Source organism: Lacerta agilis, chromosome 3, assembly GCF_009819535.1.
Source record: "Lacerta agilis isolate rLacAgi1 chromosome 3, rLacAgi1.pri, whole genome shotgun sequence".
In the NCBI taxonomy this organism is placed as follows: domain Eukaryota; kingdom Metazoa; phylum Chordata; class Lepidosauria; order Squamata; family Lacertidae; genus Lacerta; species Lacerta agilis.
In genome coordinates this window covers 181,411-200,048 of record NC_046314.1, presented here as the reverse complement: position 1 = coordinate 200,048, position 18,638 = coordinate 181,411, and the positions used below count along the sequence as shown (strand labels likewise).

The 18,638-nt window shown below is 42.2% G+C and overlaps 1 protein-coding gene across 1 annotated transcript in view; it reads left to right on the top strand.

Annotated features, from left to right (window-relative positions):
* The window catches only part of COL4A1 (collagen type IV alpha 1 chain), a 170,746-nt gene that overhangs the window by 31,897 nt on the left and 120,211 nt on the right, over positions 1–18,638 (top strand). The window contains exons 2-8 of the mRNA XM_033145547.1: positions 4,578–4,628; positions 11,042–11,131; positions 11,229–11,273; positions 16,680–16,724; positions 16,833–16,895; positions 16,987–17,040; positions 17,239–17,265. Coding sequence (XP_033001438.1) covers positions 4,578–4,628; positions 11,042–11,131; positions 11,229–11,273; positions 16,680–16,724; positions 16,833–16,895; positions 16,987–17,040; positions 17,239–17,265 — 375 coding nt within the window. The remainder of the gene's footprint in view (positions 1–4,577; positions 4,629–11,041; positions 11,132–11,228; positions 11,274–16,679; positions 16,725–16,832; positions 16,896–16,986; positions 17,041–17,238; positions 17,266–18,638) is intronic.

The window sequence follows — 18,638 nt, the reverse complement described above, 5'->3', positions numbered from 1 at the left end:
TGTAATCACCGTTTGCCAGAAAGGCTTTCTATGTTCACACATCCACCACATTAGAATTTTATATAAAAGACACTATTTGATTAATATAATAATTCACACCCTGCATTCCAATTTTTCTCATTATCAGCTGATAAAGGTGAACTATTTTTGAATAAATCAGTTGGTCTAGAAAGATCTTTCTCTATTTCTGAATAACATGTTCTTTTCCAATCATATAAAAAAGTGGATGCAGGGACTTTAGGGGGATTTTGGTCATGTCAAAGGGCAGCATGCTCTATATAGAGCCCTTTGATGCTCTATATAAGTGCCATACAGTGAGATTATATATATATATATATATATATATATATATATATATATATATATATATATAGTGCCATAAAGTGCTATATATAATATATATATAATTCTGCTTCCAGCCAACTGAGGAAAAGCAGTACCTCAGCAGCCCTAAAGGACTCTAAGGTGAAGCAGCAGTCTTACTGCATAGTTTATTTTTGAATACCTTGTTTCTTTTCAGCTTTATACTTTTGCCTTTGTTTTTAAATATGCTTTTACCCATTCAAAGTGCTTAGAAAAAACCAAGACTATAATTTAAAATAAGGAAATAAAAATACTATCATTTTTCTTCTTTGGCAATCACTCGTAGCCGAGTCAGATTGTCTTCCATGAACATGGTCTTAACAATGAGTCCCTGAGTGACTAGAGGCCAATTTTGGATCCACATGTCCTTCCACAGTGAGGACATGGGTTTCCTGGCGGGAGTAGGTCACAGTCAGGCTGTCAGGAGCCCAGGCTGCTGTCTTGATAACACAGCATGCAAGTCATAATTAGCTTGAAGATTTATTGCAATACAAACAATTAGCCTTGAACGTCTAACTGATCAACCGTGCTTTATAAGTCAGTTGACCCTTCTGGGAAGTGTTTCCAGGTTCGGCAGAATATTCTGAATTTAAAACTTCTTATAAATATCATTTGAAATTGGAATGGCTGTATAAGTTTTTTGTTTCACAGTCCTTATAAAATCAACAGGCAATGCAGATGTTGCATCCATATAAATAAATAAACATAGCTAAATCACAATGTTATGCAGACAGAGAGAACCCTAAATATCTGTTCAGAAAAACATATGCCATGCTAAACTTGTTGGTGTTTAAGGTGTCTCAAGACTGCAAATTACTAACATGGCTGCTTCTCTGGACACCATCATTATGAATGTCATCCACTTCTGTACTACAAAAGCGTACCTTCCAAAGCTTTCTCTCTAGAATGCTCTGGGTGCAGTGGCAGAAGAAGCCTCTCGGACACCTGGGGCGGTGCGCTCAGGGGTGGGGCAAACCGCCCATGGGGACAGGCAGAGGCAGAGCTAGCGGCGGCGGCACGCATCCCAGGGGGCACCACCCAGGGGGATACGCCGGCAGTGGGGAGCATCCCAGGGGGCGCCGCCCGCGGCTATGTCACCCCCTGGATGGCACCTGGGATGGGCCACCCCCACCTTGCTCCGCCTCTGTCTGGGTGTCCCTTGTGTTAATCTGCTGTCCTACCCAAATAGTATGTTTTTAGGCAGATGTGTGGCGAAACAGGATGTTATGTTCTACTGTCCAGCATAAATTGGGGATGGGCAATTGTCCCTTTAAAATGGGCTGTTGATGATTCTCTGCAAGGCTTGGATCTTTGCCACCTATTTATTGATAAGAGAAATTGAAAACTCAGAATTTAAAGTGAGGGAGACCTAAGCAGTGGAATGTGAAAAACATGATAAAAATTGACAGCCTTCCTCAAAGAACTCCAGAGAGGTACAGGATGCTTGTTCTGATCCTGACCACTAATACATGATTCCCAATTGTATGTACAACTTGTGTTCTGAAATAAGCGTGTGTGCCTTCATCATAAGGTATAGTCCAGGAATGGGGAAGCTGTGGACTCCAACTCCTATCAGTCCCAGCTGGTATGGCCTGTGCTCAGAGATTATGGGAATGGTAGCCTCCAAACTCCAGGAAGGCCATGTGCTCTCCTCCTCTGTTGTTGTCTACACAGCATTGCATGCAGTTTTGGTATATACTGTATATACTGTAGAAGTGCTAGTGTGTGCAACTGGCAGGTGTCAATTGGCCCATGGAGTGATGAAAAAGGACGGACAATAGTTTTTCTTGAATTCCCCAGGTTAACAACTAATTCAGCCATCAAAGGTTTGCAAAGTGGATTGGGGCTGCTGATGAAGCTCCTTTTACTTCCGGGTGCCACCTCAAGTGTTTCTAAGTCATGGATAGACTCCAGAATTTGGAGGCTGCAACTCGCACCAGCCTCAATCCAGTAGCCACAGATGATGGGGGTTGAAGTCCAAAAGACAAAGAGGGCACCAGGCTGCCTATCCCTGCTCCGAGCATATGCAGAGTTCTTTTCATTCAACTTTTTAATGGTCTTAGGATAAACTTATCAAAATATGTAAATCATCTTTTTGGGAAAGGCAATGTCTCTGAGTGTACCACAGAAAGGAAAAATCCCATGTTGTGCCCTGAGCCTGATATTTGTTATTTGGAGACAGAGAGGTTTGGATTCCACCGTGGGCTGTCTGGCTTGTCTGCTGGTGATGGGTAGGAATCCCAAAATCCTGTAACACGTCTTGCATGGTAAAAATCAAAATCAAAGTGTGCGTACATATGGAACAGAGCTTTTGCACACCACACCACAGTAGCAGCAAGTAGCAGCTTGGCTGGGATATTTTCTGGCATTTCAATTTCTGGCTTATCATTATAAGTTAAGATTCAAAACAGATTTGGCATGGGAGATCTGTGAAGAAATTGCATGATTTATTTACTTAAGAAAATATTAAAACCCTTAGCCCTCTTGGGGGTACTCATCCTTTGGGTGGGATACGAGTGACCCTCTCTTAAAAGGAACAACAGCAGCTTCCTAGTTTCCTTTGGGGAAGGAAAACTTCTATCAGAGAATGGCATATAAGGATTACCTTCCCCAGTGATGCTGCCTAAAAGCAATTTGTTCTGGGTGGCCCTCATCCTCCAAGAGCTTTAAAGTTTTTAAAAAATATGTTGAGGAATCTGTTTGGAGATCTTGCACATCTTGTATGTTTAGGCCTATAAAATGGCAACTGAAAGATCCACTGTTCTGCCAGAGGGTTGGCTGAGCTTGTCAAAGGGGCAACAGCAATTTCCTTCTTTTTGAGATACAGTGCCTCCTCACCATTATAAGTAGCTACAGATTGGACTCTGCTGATACATTCTCTGCTTGCTTGACCTTTCTTTGCTGATGTAGGCATGCCGAGATATGGGGAACTGCAGTGGAACACAATCGCTGAGGTAGAACACCAAAGAACTAAATCGCTGAGGTAGAACACAGCATGGAAAAAATGCTTTATACCTTATGTCAGGGTGGTCCAGCACACATCCCGAGGGTGGCCCTTGACACCTTTTTGCAGCCCTCTGCAACATTTGACACACACCCACCCACAGCCCTTGCACTGCCCTCCCAGAGGCGGGTCAGGAGGTACTGACCTATGGGAAGGAGCTGTAAGTTCTATGATGGGTTCCCAAGTCTTGCAAACTCCTTCCAAATTCTAGTTAGCCCTTTCCCAGGTTTGGGAAGAAGGTGGGAGGCTCTAGGACCCAGCCAGAGCCTCACACCTTCTTCCCATAGCCCGGCACCTTAAGCTTGGGGAAGGCAGCATGAGGGCTGGAGTGTATGGAAATGTTGGCCTTGCTCCAACAAGGTTGGTACTTTTGTGACCCACTTGGTATGAAAAGTTGGACTGCCCTACCTTATGGTTTTTGAGGGGATATTCCCTGTGACCTTTCGTAAGCATCATTGGAAGCACTGGTGGACAAACTGATGCAGGGCCGTCTTTAGCAGATGCGGCGCTGGGGGGCAAATATCCACCCAGCGCCCTCAAATTACCATGGATAGTGTTGGGGTGGCCGTAGCTGCGCACTGCCAGCCATCCGGGGGGGGGGGCATAACTCTCCCCCATGCCGCTGCGGGAGAGTGATCCCCACAGAGGCTTGGGAGTGAAGTTGCGCCCCTCCCAAACCTCCTCAGGTGGAGAGCAATCCCCACAGAAACTTGGGAGGGAAGCTGCCCGCCCACCAGCCATATGGTTGGCGTGGCGCAGCTTCCATCCTAAGCCTCTGCGGGGATCGCTCTCTTCCTGAGGAGGCTTGAGAGGAAAGCTGCACACCCACCAGCCTTATGGTTGGTGGGGTGCAGCTGGCGGGTGTGTAGGGAAAGGGGAGGCTGCCGGCAAAGCCACTTTGAACTGCTAGGTTGGCAGGAGCTGGGACCAAACAACAGGAGCTCACCCCATCGCGGGGATTCAAACCTCCAACCTTATGATCGGCAAGCCCTAGGCTCTGTGGTTTAGACCACAGCGCCACCTGCGTCCCTATACCAGTTCCATAGTTCTACAGATATTTCTAATGGAGTAAACTACTTCATGTTTCATACTTTGGGCTACCAATTTTATTCTTATTACATGTAATTATTTCCTCTAGCCAGCTCTTTACCATATGTTGCAGCTTATTTTGATTTCTAGAATTAATTATTTTCCTCTTTTTAACCCATAGGCTTGTTCTGGCTGTGGAAAGTGTGACTGTAGTGGAGTAAAAGGGCAAAAAGTAAGTACTGAAAGTTTTTTTTTTCTTGTTAAATTGGTACACAGGGTAGGGACAAAATTAGATGACATTAAAGATAGATCCAAAAAACTAGCCTTATTCATAAATATGGCTCGTATAATGTTATATCCTTATTCTAAACACAGAATCATCGAACTGTATGTTCTATGTTGGAAGGGGACCTGAATTAATCTAGTCCAACATCCTGCAATGCAGGAATCTCAACAAAACGTCCATGACAGATTGCCATCCAACCTCTGTTTAAAAAGCTCCAAGGAAGGAGAGTTCACAAAATCCCAAGGGAGACCATTCCACTGTGGAACAGCTCTTAATTTCAGAAAGTTCTTCCTGATGTTTAGTTGGCAGCCATTTGTTCAAGTCCTACTCTCTGCCTCCAGAGCAGGAGAAAACAAGCTTGCTCCCTCCTCCATGTGACAGCGCTTAAGATAAGTGAAGATGGCTATTGCATCTCCTCTCAATCCCCTCATCTCCATGCTAAACATACCCGGCTCCTTCAACCGTTCCTCATAAGGCTTGCTTTCCAGACCCTTGACCATCTTGATCGCCTTCCTCTGCACATGGTTTCAGCTTGTCAACATTCTTCTTAAATTGTGGTGCCCAGAACTGGACACAGTATTCCAAGTAGAGTCAGGCCAAGGCAGAATTGAGTGGTACTATTAATTCCCTATGGTTTTCCCAGTAGTAACGTATGGAAGTGAGAGCTGGACCATAAAGAAGACTGATCGCCGAAGAATTGATGCTTTTGAATTATGGTGCTGGAGGAGACTCTTGAGAGTCCCGTGGACTGCAAAAAGATCAAACCTATCCATCCTTAAAGAAATCAGCCCTGAGTGCTCACTAGAAGGACAGATCCTGAAATTGAGGCTCCAGTACATTGGCCACCTCATGAGAAGGGAAGACTGCCTGGAAAAGACCCTGATGTTGGGAAAGATGGAGGGCACAAGGAGAAGGGGACGACAGAGGATGAGATGGTTGGACAGTGTTCTCGAAGCGACTGGCATGAGTTTGGCCAAACTACAGGAGGCAGTGGAAGATAGGGGTGCCTGGCATGCTCTGGTCCATGGGGTCACGAAGAGTCGGACACGACTGAACGACTGAACAACAACAATTAATTCCCTTGATCTGGAAGGCAAAGGAATTAATATTACTGATTAGGGCAGAAAAAATGTTTGAAACTGAGGAAAAACAGAGGAAATAGGGGGTGAAACTGCAACTCAGTGTGGAATTGGACAGCTATTTTCCCCCACCAGACCCTGGCTATGACCAACAGTTGAGATGTTTTTAAGGCTAAAACCTGATGTGAGGAACCAAGAATTAGGATTTGTGGCTTTTGTGTTGGTAATTACACAGTCTCTATTTGTTGTTGTTGTTGTTGCTGTTGTTGTTGTTGTTGTTCAGTCGTTCAGTCGTGTCCGACTCTTCGTGACCCCATGGACCAGAGCACGCCAGGCACGCCTATCCTTCACTGCCTCTCGCAGTTTGGCCAAACTCATGCCAGTCGCTTCGAGAACACTGTCCAACCATCTCATCCTCTGTCATCCCCTTCTCCTTGTGCCCTCCATCTTTCCCTACATCAGGGTCTTTTCCAGGGAGTCTTCTCTTCTCATGAGGTGGCCAAAGTACTGGAGCCTCAACTTCAGGATCTGTCCTTCTAGTGAGCACTCAGGGCTGATTTCTTTGAGAATGGATAGGTTTGATCTTCTTGCAGTCCATGGGACTCTCAAGAGTCTCCTCCAGCACCATAATTCAAAAGCATCAATTCTTCGGCGATCAGTCTTCTTGATGGTCCAGCTCTCACTTCCGTACATTATTACTGGGAAAACCATAACTTTAACTATACGGACCTTTGTCGGCAAGGTGATGTCTTTGCTTTTTAAGATGCTGTCTAGGTTTGTCATTGCTTTTCTCCCAAGAAGCAGACGTCTTCTAATTTCGTGACTGCTGTCACCATCTGCAGTGATCATGGAACCCAAGAAAGTGAAATCTCTCACTGCCTCCATTTCCTCCCCTTCTATTTGCCAGGAGGTGATGGGACCAGTGGCCATGATCTTAGTTTTTTTGATGTTGAGCTTCAGACCATATTTTGCGCTTTCCTCTTTCACCCTCATTAAAAGGTTCTTCAATTCCTCCTCACTTTCTGCCATCAAGGTTGTATCATCAGCATATCTGAGGTTGTTGATATTTTTTCCGGCAATCTTAATTCCGGTATGGGATTCATCCAGTCCAGCCTTTCGCATGATGAATTCTGCATATAAGTTAAATAAGCAGGGAGACAATATACAGCCTTGTCGTACTCCTTTCCCAATTTTGAACCAATCAATTATTCCATATCCAGTTCTAACTGTAGCTTCTTGTCCCACATAGAGATTTCTCAGGAGACGGATGAGGTGATCAAGCACTCCCATTTCTTTAAGAACTTGCCATAGTTTGCTGTGGTCGACACAGTCAAATGCTTTTGCGTAGTCAATGAAGCAGAAGTAGATGTTTTTCTGGAACTCTCTAGCTTTCTCCATAATCCAGCGCATGTTTGCAATTTGGTCTCTGGTTCCTCTGCCCCTTCGAAATCCAGCTTGCACTTCTGGGAGTTCTCGGTCCACATACTGCTTAAGCCTGCCTTGTAGAATTTTAAGCATAACCTTGCTAGCATGTGAAATGAGTGCAATTGTGCGGTAGTCGGAGCATTCTTTGGCACTGCCCTTCTTTGGGATTGGGATGTAGACTGATCTTCTCCAATCCTCTGGCCACTGCTGAGTTTTCCTAACTTGTTGGCATATTGAGTGTAGCACCTTAACAGCATCATCTTTTAGGATTTTAAATAGTTCAGCTGGAATATCATCACTTCCACTGGCCTATTTACCCATCATTAATCAATTGAAGTCAGAAATCCTTGTTGACCTCCAAGTATAGGATGGTATATAAATTCAGTAAATAAATACAAATAAAATACAAATCTACAAATTAATCCCAGTCTACCTTCTCCTGACCCCTGCTCTGAGTGAAAAGAGCTTTCAAGGGCAGATCTGGGAGCACTGGGGGTGCTTTTTCTCTTCTCTTCTACTATCCATGGAGCAACTCTCAAAGGTTTGACTATATGCAATTTTTGCACATACACTCAACCCTTGAAACCAAACTCCCATGGCAAGATAAGGGATTATTATATCATACAGTAATATATTATTGCTAAAATGTGTATGACCATTGTTTGGCTAACAGATGAATTTAAGCAGCACCTAGCATAGCCCTGTACATAACAGGTTCAGTTAAGAAAAAACCGAATTACCTTATTTAATATATCAAAAAATTCCTTAGTCCTCCCTCTTGTGGTGAATGCACAGTTTCAACTAAGAAAACATGCATAAATAAACCTGTAAGGGGACGGGGGTCAGCTCTGTAGGTGTCATGACACTGGGCCTGAAACAGCTTCAGAATGAGATGCAGCCAGGTTTTGAAGAGAAATCCATCAAACAGCTGGACAGGCAGGCAAGAATAAAGCCATTCCATATATACACGGAGCCAGCAGATGGAAATCCAAACAGAGAACGTAAACCCTGTTGGCCGCACTAGGAAATTGTTGATGGGGAACTGATGTCAGCTGATCTCAGTGGCACGGATCATCACTGACACGAGAGCCCTGCTTACAATGAAGCTTTAAGCTCCCAAATGTTTGTTCCTATTCCTATTATTTTATTTATACCCCGCCCATCTGCCTGGGTTTCCCCAGCCACTCTGGGTGGTTTACAGCATATCTAAAGACATAGTAAAACATCAGGCATTAAAAACCTCCCTATAAAATGTTCCTTTATAGCTGCATCTTTTCCTGCTACATATGACATCAGATGTGGGGCAGGTGGGCATGAGACCCAGATCAAGAAGGGTTTTCAAGCAATATCACTTTCCATTTATGGGATGCAAATAGTAAACAGTTAATTTTGACAGTTGTAGCCTGTTCATATGTATTAAAAGTGAAAAATAAGAGAGAGAGAAACTGAAGAATGTGATTGATCTCCTTTCTTGTAATTTGAATCCATTCAGGCCCTACCCTCTGGAGCAGCAGAAAACAAGCTTATTCCTCCTTCCATGTGACAGCCCTTCAAATATTTTGAAATATCTCTCATAAGACTTGCTTTCCAGATGCTTTATCACCTTGGTCACCGTCCTCTGTACATGTTCCAGCGTGGTCTGACCAAAACAGAACAGAACACATGGGTGTAGCTGGGGAGGCAGGAAGGGGCCGCTCCCCCCCAATAAATAAAAATTAATAAAAATACATAGCTAACTGAGGTTCTGCCTCTCCTAAGAAAAGGCCTGCCTTCCAACAAAGGCCTGCCCCCCCCCAGCAAAAATACTGGCTTACACCCATGATAGAGCAGTATGATTATTTTCCTTGATCCACGCACTACACTTCTGTTGATGCAGCCTATAATTGCATTAGTTTTTTGCTGCTGCATCACACTGTTAAGCTTGTGGTCTACTAAGGCCCCTAGATCCTTTTCACAGGTGCTACTGGCAAGGCAGGTATTCCCCATCCTTATATTAGGGCAGCTGATTATTCCTAAGTAAAGAATATTACATTTGTCCCTGTTGGCGAGGACCAGGTCCAAAGTAGATGATCCCCTTGTTGCTTCTTCCACCTTGTGGGAAATTGTCAGCAAGGTGATGGAGGAATTTGTTGGACCTTACATTCTTGGCAGAGTTTGAGTTCCAACAGATATAGGGGAAGTTGAAGTCTCCCATCTCCTTTTTTGAATGTTTGGTAATATGCTGTAGGAAAGCTTCCGTCTAACTCCCCGGTCTGGCTCGCAGCAGACACCCACAGTCAGGCCGCTGTTGTTTCCCTCTCCTACATTCTCCAGGCCATGGATCTCTTCACAAGTATACACATCCTTTACATATAATGCTACTCCCCCCTCTGCTTTTTGGTCTTGTCCTTTTAAACAGTTTCTACACCCTGCCATGAGTCTCATCCCATCAGGTTTCATTAATGCCTACTAGGTCATATTTCCCATCAATTTGTCTTGCTTGTTTCCCACACACTATGTTGCATCAATTGTAGTGCACTATGTTTGAAGCTGCAATTTTTTTAAATTGTAGATTTATTGCTTATTTTATTTCTTTTATTGTACTGCAATCTGCATTCCATATTCAAATTTTAATACAGGCAATCTTCATTTTGCGTGGAGGTTCCATTCTGAACCCCTCTACACATCAACGGAGCACATGTAAGCCCATTCTGCCCCATTCTGCCTTTTTGTGACATTTTGGGGCTACTTCTGAGTTTGGCGCTGTGTGCAATTGCACATTGTTCGGCCTCACCTAAATTGGGAGTTGTCAGTACCGTAAAATACAATGTGAAATTTTGAAAAATAAAAATGCAGTTAAAAACCAATATTTTATGCAGACATGTCATGGACCACACCAGAATTGTGGGGAGCAAACACCCCTAAGTAGATGCTTCCATTCTGGAAGTGGAGGGAGGCAATTTCTGCATTCCCCTTACAGAACCCTGCACATCTGAACAATCTGCTTTGAAGGATTGAGGGGACCCCAACAACAACAACAACAACAGTGTGGGAAAGAATCATAGAATTGGAAGAATTGGGAGGGACCCACAGGGCCATCTTTGGATGTGGCGCTGTGAGTTGTAAAGGGAAAGTGGAGCTTGTCTCCCTGTCCCCTTCTGTTTGTGGAAGAGAAGAAAGATCCCTGGATCCAGTCCCCTGTAGTTTTTAGAAAATATCCTTGGTTCTAGGTTGCTGGCCATTATTTCATATTCAGTTAATTTTCTGCAATGATTTCTTTGCACAGTTGATATTAAAGACATTATCTCCCCACACCCACCCAAGGGCTCAGTTCTAATAGTGGTTTGTGTGTCAGTGAGGTGGCATCATCAAACCCAACAACTTTCTGTTTTAGGAATCCATTTCCAGCTGCATGGAGAGATCCCAAGTGTATGGGACTCAGTGATAATAGTATCATTTTCAGCAGCATAAAACTTTTTATATATGCACACAGCAGCCACTGGGTGGGTGGGGCTTTAATCCTGAAAATGTTAACCCTTTCTTCCCCTCAAATGAAAACTGCTTCCCAGCTGCTATTTGCACAATAGCCAGGGCGGTAGAGTGTCAGACTAGGACCGAGGAGACCAGCACTCAAATCCCCACTCAGCCATGAAGCTCCCTGGGTGACCTTGGGGGCCAGTCACTGCTTGTCAGCCTAACCTACCTCACAGGGTTGTTGTGGAGATTAAACGAGGGAGGGGCAGAACCATGTATACCACTTTGGAGAAAAGGTGAGATATGAATGCAAATAAATGAATAAGAGGAAAATGCCAACTCCTGCCAATATTTTTGTTAGGTTGCATTTTGCTAAATAGGCTATTTTCTTGCTTTTCACAGGGTGAAAGAGGTTTGCAAGGTTTACAAGGTTTGGTTGGATTTCCTGGAATACAAGGACCTGAAGGTCCCCCCGGCCTCCCAGGAATGAAGGTAAAATTCATTCTGTAGCTAAAAAATTAACCTGAATAGTTTTTCTTCAGACCATGCTAACGTGAAAAACACCCTCTTTCCCCATCTTTTAAAATAGGGTGATATTGGAGAACCGGGACTACCAGGAACAAAAGGAACAAGAGTGAGTATGCTTGAAATTGTTTTGACCTGTTTTAAATAGTGGGTTGTCAGTATTAAACATTTTATTTTCAGCATGTACATGACACTTCTGAGTGTAGGAGAGGGCAGATCTTGCCTCAAATAACTCAGGTCTAAAATTTGGCCAGCCTACTGTCGTGCTGCCTAGTCCACTCAGAGCCGTCAATGAGGCTTTGATCAGAGAATGACAGTAAAACAGCCACCCCCATTTACATTTTTTCCCAAATTATTCACTCCAGGATGATATCCAGCTGTTCCTCCTTCAGCTAGGTGATATTTTCCTAGTCTTCAAATCCAGACACCTGAAGTTTGTTCATTTTTCCTTCCACACAAAAAGGTTCTCCAAGTATTATAGTCCGGGCAAACTACAGAAAAAAAGGCTGGAACCTGGGCAAAATTGCAACATAAACGTTATTAATGGCATTTTAATGAGAATTGGGTGTAGAATAACATATTAAAAATTAGACAAAATTAAATGACAGGAACACTGTGAAATCGTGATTTCAAAATGGCCGACCTGCTGTATCAATTGTATTGTATTTCGATTAGTTTTCTAAACTTAATTGTTTGTATCCTATGTTTTTTAATTGTTGATATATTAGAAAATGTTGAAAACAGTCACGTTCTTCTAGCTGCGGACAATATTGATCACAATATTCTTACACTGTTGGTGAGAACACATTCCATGGTATGGGGATAGCAGCAATAACCCCAGCAAAAACCTTTTCTCGTTGTATTCCAAGAAAGAATATATTGAGCTGTGACTTAAAAGCTGCTGCATCTATCAACATTCATGAATATCGATTTGCATCCAGTACTCTCAGAGGCATTAAGTTTAAAATATTGCCTGATATCTATCCCACAAATGTCAAAGTAGATCTGCTGTGGAAACTGTCAAGGAACTTTGAACAACCAATGCCTGGCTGGTCTGGAATGATGCACTTAATACATAATAACCAAAACAACCAGAAAGTTGAGAAATCATCAGTACTTTTCCTACTTATCATTGATATGAAGCCCACTGAAATGACTTGCATCCTGTCTACCTTAACATACCTACGAGATTTAGCTCTTAAGCACAATATACCAACTATCATAACATTTGATCAGCCACTCTTTTGGAAAGCATCACAAATAGTTCATTCATCATGTGATGGTAGTGCTATCAAGGACATCATTCTATTGCATGGTTCCTTTCATACTTTCATGAATCTTCTTGGGGCCATTGGTACACTCATGGCAGGATTGGGCCTTAAAGAAATCCTAGAAGAGATTTATGGGGAAAATACAGTAGTGCATATGTTAAATGGGAAATCAGTATCAAGAGCTTTTCGTGGACATTTGATTCTCGATTCATGCTTAAGTGCTGAAATAATGTCGCAGATAATTGAAGATCATTCAGAATTCCCCCAGGTCTTAAAAGAAGCTTCTGCACTGTATGATTCACTAGTGTCCTGTAACAAAACTATAGAAGAAGTGGATTCTTCACAGACTATGATACACATAAGCTGTGCATTGGATGCAAAGAAGAGCGAACTGAAAGCAAACTCAGCAGCAAGTAAACTATGGCTTAAGTATCAAAATATGGTTGATCTTGCTAGAAAACTCATCACAGCAGATAGAACTGGTTCATGGAAAATGCATATTGATGCCATACATCAGTGTCTACCCATTTTCGCAGCTGCTGGTCACTATAATTACTTGAAATCAGCATACCTATATTTGCAGAATATAATTCTGTTGCCAACAACAAATGCGACTGTTTCTGCAATGTTTGAAAAAGGATTTCATGTGATACGCAGAAGTGAACGGTACTGGGCAGGATTGGGTTCTGACTTAGTAATCAAACAATGTCTGATGCGCTCTCTTAAAACTACAGGGGGTTTGACCACAGGAAGTGGATTGACTGGCGTTCAGAGAGCAGTTTGGTCTTTATCATTGCCTGTATCGTCAGGGTATAATCTAGCTATGCAGGAGTTTACCAATGTGTCATATTCATCAAGTGAACAACACAAGGAACTATCTAGTGCAAGGCTGATTAGAGACAAAAGTGATTCACATCTGGTATTGAGCAAGTTGCAAGCATTCTCGCCATTTACACCCGAGTCAAGTCTGCGTAATATTGTAACAGGTGTAACTGCAGATTTGGCAAATGTTAATGTGCATGAATTGCAAGAAGTTGGTACGGTCATTGTAGCTAAACTTATTGACCAAGAAGTTTTTGCATATAAATGTAAGCGTTCTGACAAAGTTAAAACATTAGCATTCTCTGCTGCACTGAAAATTCCTGTAGATGATGAAAGAACGATTGACCCAGCATTGCTGTTTCAAAGGCTATTGGACGTTGTTAACACAGGCGAACTAAATTTTGAAGAAGTGCTGCAGTATGAATTGTGCTCATACCCACCTTCATTGTTCAAATCATGCTCTATACCCAGGAAGGCTGACAAGCCACAGATAGTACATGTTATCAAAAAATAGGTGATGCAGAAACAGAATAGTTGTAGTACCGAATACGTTCCAAGAAGTGATCAATTCGTGTTAGATGGTGGTCCGCTGCTGCATTGCCTTAAATGGAAGAAGCATGAAACGTATGATGACATTTGTTGTTGTTCAGTCGTTCAGTCGTGTCCGACTCTTCATGACCCCATGGACCAGAGCACGCCAGGCACCCCTATCCTCCACTGCCTCCCGCAGTTTGGTCAGACTCATGTTGGTAGCTGTAAAAACACTGTCCAACCATCTCATCCTCTGTCGTCCCCTTCTCCTTGCGCCCTCCATCTTTCCCAACATCAGTGTCTTTTCCAGGGAGTCTTCTCTTCTCATGAGGTGGCCAAAGTACTGGAGCCTCAACTTCAGGATCTGTCCTTCCAGTGAGCACTCAGGGCTGATTTCTTTAAGGATGGATAGGTTTGATCTTCTTGCAGTCCATGGGACTCTCAAGAGTCTCCTCCAGCACCAAAAGCATCAATTCTTCGGCGATCAGCCTTCTTTATGGTCCAGCTCTCACTTCCATACATTACTATACGGACCTTTGCCGGCAAGGTGATGTCTCTGCTTTTTAAGATGCTGTCTATGCTCCATGGACAAAGACAACAGGTATGATGACATAGCATGTTCTTATGCGAATTTTACAACTCGTCATTATGGGAAAGCTATTATTGTCTTTGACAGCTATGAAAACATCCCATCCATTAAAGATATGACTCACAAATGTCGGAAATCTATGTTCTCTAGCCCTGAAGTACACTTCTCTCCGCAAACTAAATTCATATCAAGACAACTTTCTTTCCAATGAAAGTAACAAACAGCGAATCATTCTTCTCATAGCTGAACATTTGAAGAGACAAGGATGCACTGTTGTACTAGGTGAAGGAGATGCTGATGTTGAAATTGTGAAGGCAGCTGGGGCATCACCTCAGTTCCAAACTACTACTGTGATTGGAGAAGATTCCGATTTATTGATTCTATTCCTGTACCATGCTAACCATCAAACAGAATTTAATTTGTATTTTCGTAGTGATAAACAAGGAAAAAAACCAAACCACACATTTGACATTATTACTTGTATTGCTGTGACAGCACATCCAGAATATTTGGGATAGGAAAAGGCAAATGTTTCAACAAACTTATCACAGATAATCGACTTCGTGAATTAGCATCGGCATTTTGTTTGAAAGATCAGTTACATATCAATATAGAAGATGCTGGTCAGAAGGCGATGGTTATACTTTTTGGTGGAAAAGTTGATGATACCCTTGGAACATTATGACATCACATACTAGTGGACAAAGTAACATCAGCAAACTCTTTCGTTGCACCAGAACGTCTACCACCAACTACATCTGCAACAAAATTCCATAGTTTTCGATCATATTACCAGATAATGGAATGGTCATGCCACAAAGAGTTTACGACCTAATGACTGGGGTTGGATGATAAAGGAGGAAAACCAGCTTTACCCTGTGATGTCAGACATGGCCCCTACACCTGAAAGTCTTTTGAAAGTTATCCACTGTAACTGCAGCACTGGTTGTTGTACATTCCGTTGCACGTGCAAAAAAAATAGTTTTCCATGTTCAACAGCTTGTGGTCAGTGCCAGACCATTGGCTGTGAAAATGTGTTGTTGATTGAACATTGTTCTGATATAGAAGATGATATGGATGACTAATGTCTGCTTTCGTTATTTGTAATACATAATAAAAGTTCTGGTTCAAGCGCCTTATTGTGACCTTGTTTCAATGTACCATTGCTTTCACTTTGTTGTTTTTAGCAAACATTTAAATACAGAAATTATGTAGCCTAATAACTAGATCAATGACAACTTTGTATTATTTTCCCTGATGTTTGGTAACAACAATTAAAAAACATAGGATACACACAATTAAGTTTAGAAAACTAATCGAAATACAATACAATTGATACAGCAGGTCGGCCATTTTGAAATCACGATTTCACAGTGTTCCTGTCATTTAATTTTGTCTAATTTTTAATATGTTATTCTACACCCAATTCTCATAAAAATGCCATTAATAACATTTATGTTGCAATTTTGCCCAGGTCATTTTGTATATTGACCGGACTATTATTATTTATCAGTGTCAACAATAGTCTTCCTCCAGTCCAACATGACAACTTTGCCTCCAGTGTTGAGAAACAATAAATCCTTCATCTTTATTCACACAGGAGTCTCTTCACTGTAGTCAATTCATAGTTACGTACTCATTGTATATTCACACCGAGTTCCATATATTCCAGTCCCATTTCCAAATTGTTCTTCCACAAGCAAAAGGGCTACTTTCATTCAGTGAAGAGATTCTGATCCACTGAGGCTCCTACCAATGGAAGGTGATTTTTTTTGTTGATTCCCTGCTGCCACAAACTTCTACACTTTTCTAGAGGCATCTCCAATCCCCTAGAACAGATTTTAAGGCTGCAGTGGAAAGGAGGATCAATGAAAGCCAGCCCCTCCCCACTTCCACAAATAAGAATATCCTGTGAACAGAATTTCGTTCTTAGAAACTTAGGATCCAGCCAGCCTACTCCCTCTCATCTGTCATTTACATATATCACAGCATTTTGCATCCTAACAAAGTCGACATCTGATTAATGTTGGTGATATTCCCATGAAGAACAGTTGTGCTGTGACAATCTGTGCCTTCCCATAACTCAGCTGCTCAAAATACTTTTCTTCTTCTTTATGTTCTGACTAGTTAATCAATTTGACATATTTTTGAGAACTGGAGGTATCTCCCATGCATCTTTAAGAGAAATGTCTACTGAATTTTCTTTTTGTTAGAACTATTCACCTGACATAGCCCCAAGTCTATACAGAGTATATTTTCTTAAAGTGATTAATTACCTTTATTATAATTTTATTAATTCCAGGGTGCACCAGGTCCAGCTGGCTACCCAGGAAATCCTGGCCTTCCTGTATGTATGATACTTAATTTGCAACTATCCATATTTCAGCAGTGATGTCCACCAAAAATTAATCTAGCAGTTTTTGTGTATCTTCCCTCTCCTCTTTCCTAATCTCAGGGCATCCCTGGAGGAGACGGCCCCCCAGGTCCTTCTGGTATCCCAGGATGCAATGGAACAAAGGTGAAACAGCTGAAACAAACATTTTCTTGAAATATTGTTCAAACAAGTATTATTCAGATAAGAAGTGATGTCACTTTCTCTGTCCCATTAGGGTGAAAGAGGTCCTCTTGGTCCCTCAGGGTTACCTGGATTACCTGGAAATCTAGTAAGCATTTTTTTAAAAAATAAAAAAATAAAACAAAAAGTACAAGGGTAAGTATTATAAAAGAAAAAACAGGTAAGAAAATGTATAGATTGAGAATTCAGTCTTTTACTCTGATTTCAATTATACACTTTTAAAACAATGCTTAAAATGTCTTCTTGATTTCTTAATATCTTAGAAAATATAATATTTCTTTTCTAGGGACCTCCAGGACCTCCAGGAATAAAGGTATATCTTACAATTAAAAACATTATTTGTTTTGTTTACAATAACAAAATATGCAAATAACTTCAGTATGGAAAAAATCCAGCAGGTGAAAGTAGCTTTGCTCAGCATTAGGAACAGCCAGAAGACCACTTCCGCGCATGCGCAGGAAGTGGCATTGCGGGCATTCATAACCCGATTACGCACACAGGGGCTGAGAGCTCAGCCCTTGTGCGATTGGAAGGATTCCCGCCGCATCACCCGAAGGCTGACCAACCTGGTCGGCCGGGGGGCGTGTCCTGCTTCCCTTTAAGCAGGAAGCGGTGGGAATCCTCTCTCTTTCGCTCCAGCCCCCAGCTGCATAGGTTCTCCCGCCCACCTGCCCTTTAGGTTAGCTCTTGACCTTGCTATGGACTTCAGTTGGTCGCCTCAGTTGGCCGAGGGGCCTGGTAGGATTTTTTCCACTTGGACTAGCCAAGGCGGGTTTTTTCGCCTACCTCATAGCAACTCATCACAACTTTGGTTTGGCAGTTAGGCATTGGAAAACATCAATAGCCCATTAAGCATTTTGTTTTATTTTTAAAGACAAATGTGAATATTGCAATGTGTGTTTTGGCCCAAATAAGCATGAAAAAGCAGCAGATCAGCCCATTTTGAAAAATATTCACAATCTGGACCCTCTAATGCAAAAGATCATGTTCTTTCTTTGTCCCTTGGTGCAACTGGAAATTTGTTTTGTACTTGGCACAGTTTAATATAATGAAGACTTCATAATATTAAACTCCATTCTAAGTCTGCTTCTCTCTTCTCTTTGGCTGCTGCACCTTGGATTTGCTTAATGCCCAGCCTGAAGACGAGTTCTAGAGAATTCAAACACTTGATAAGTAGATTGTTCCTAATAAAGCTGTACTGTGACAGTAAAATGAGTAATTATAATTTAGGAAATAGCTAATGACCACAAAGACAATTGTTATATATTGTGGATCACTCCACTCAGTACAGAATTAGTCATGGTGGTGACTCTGCACTTTTAAGTAAAGAAGCTGAGAGCCACTGCATGCAGAAGCCTGAGAATACAAGTGTTTGCTTCTCTGAAGCAAGTCTAAAAGTTTAAAGGGATCTCTTTGTTTAGAGATATGTGTCCCTCTTTCATTCTGATGTCTCACACCAGTGAAACCTCAGTGTCTATCCAGGATAGCCAATGTGGTGCCCTCTAGGCTCAAGCTCCCATCAGCCATGTCCATCAGCAACACTGTCTGGGGCAGATGGGGACGAGCCCAACAATATATCGATGACACCACGATGGGTACATGTACATGAACAGCTGCATACAGTGCTCCATGGCTCTGAAGGAGGAATTAAGCAGAGAGTTTTATGAGCATAAGCATGAAGTTGTA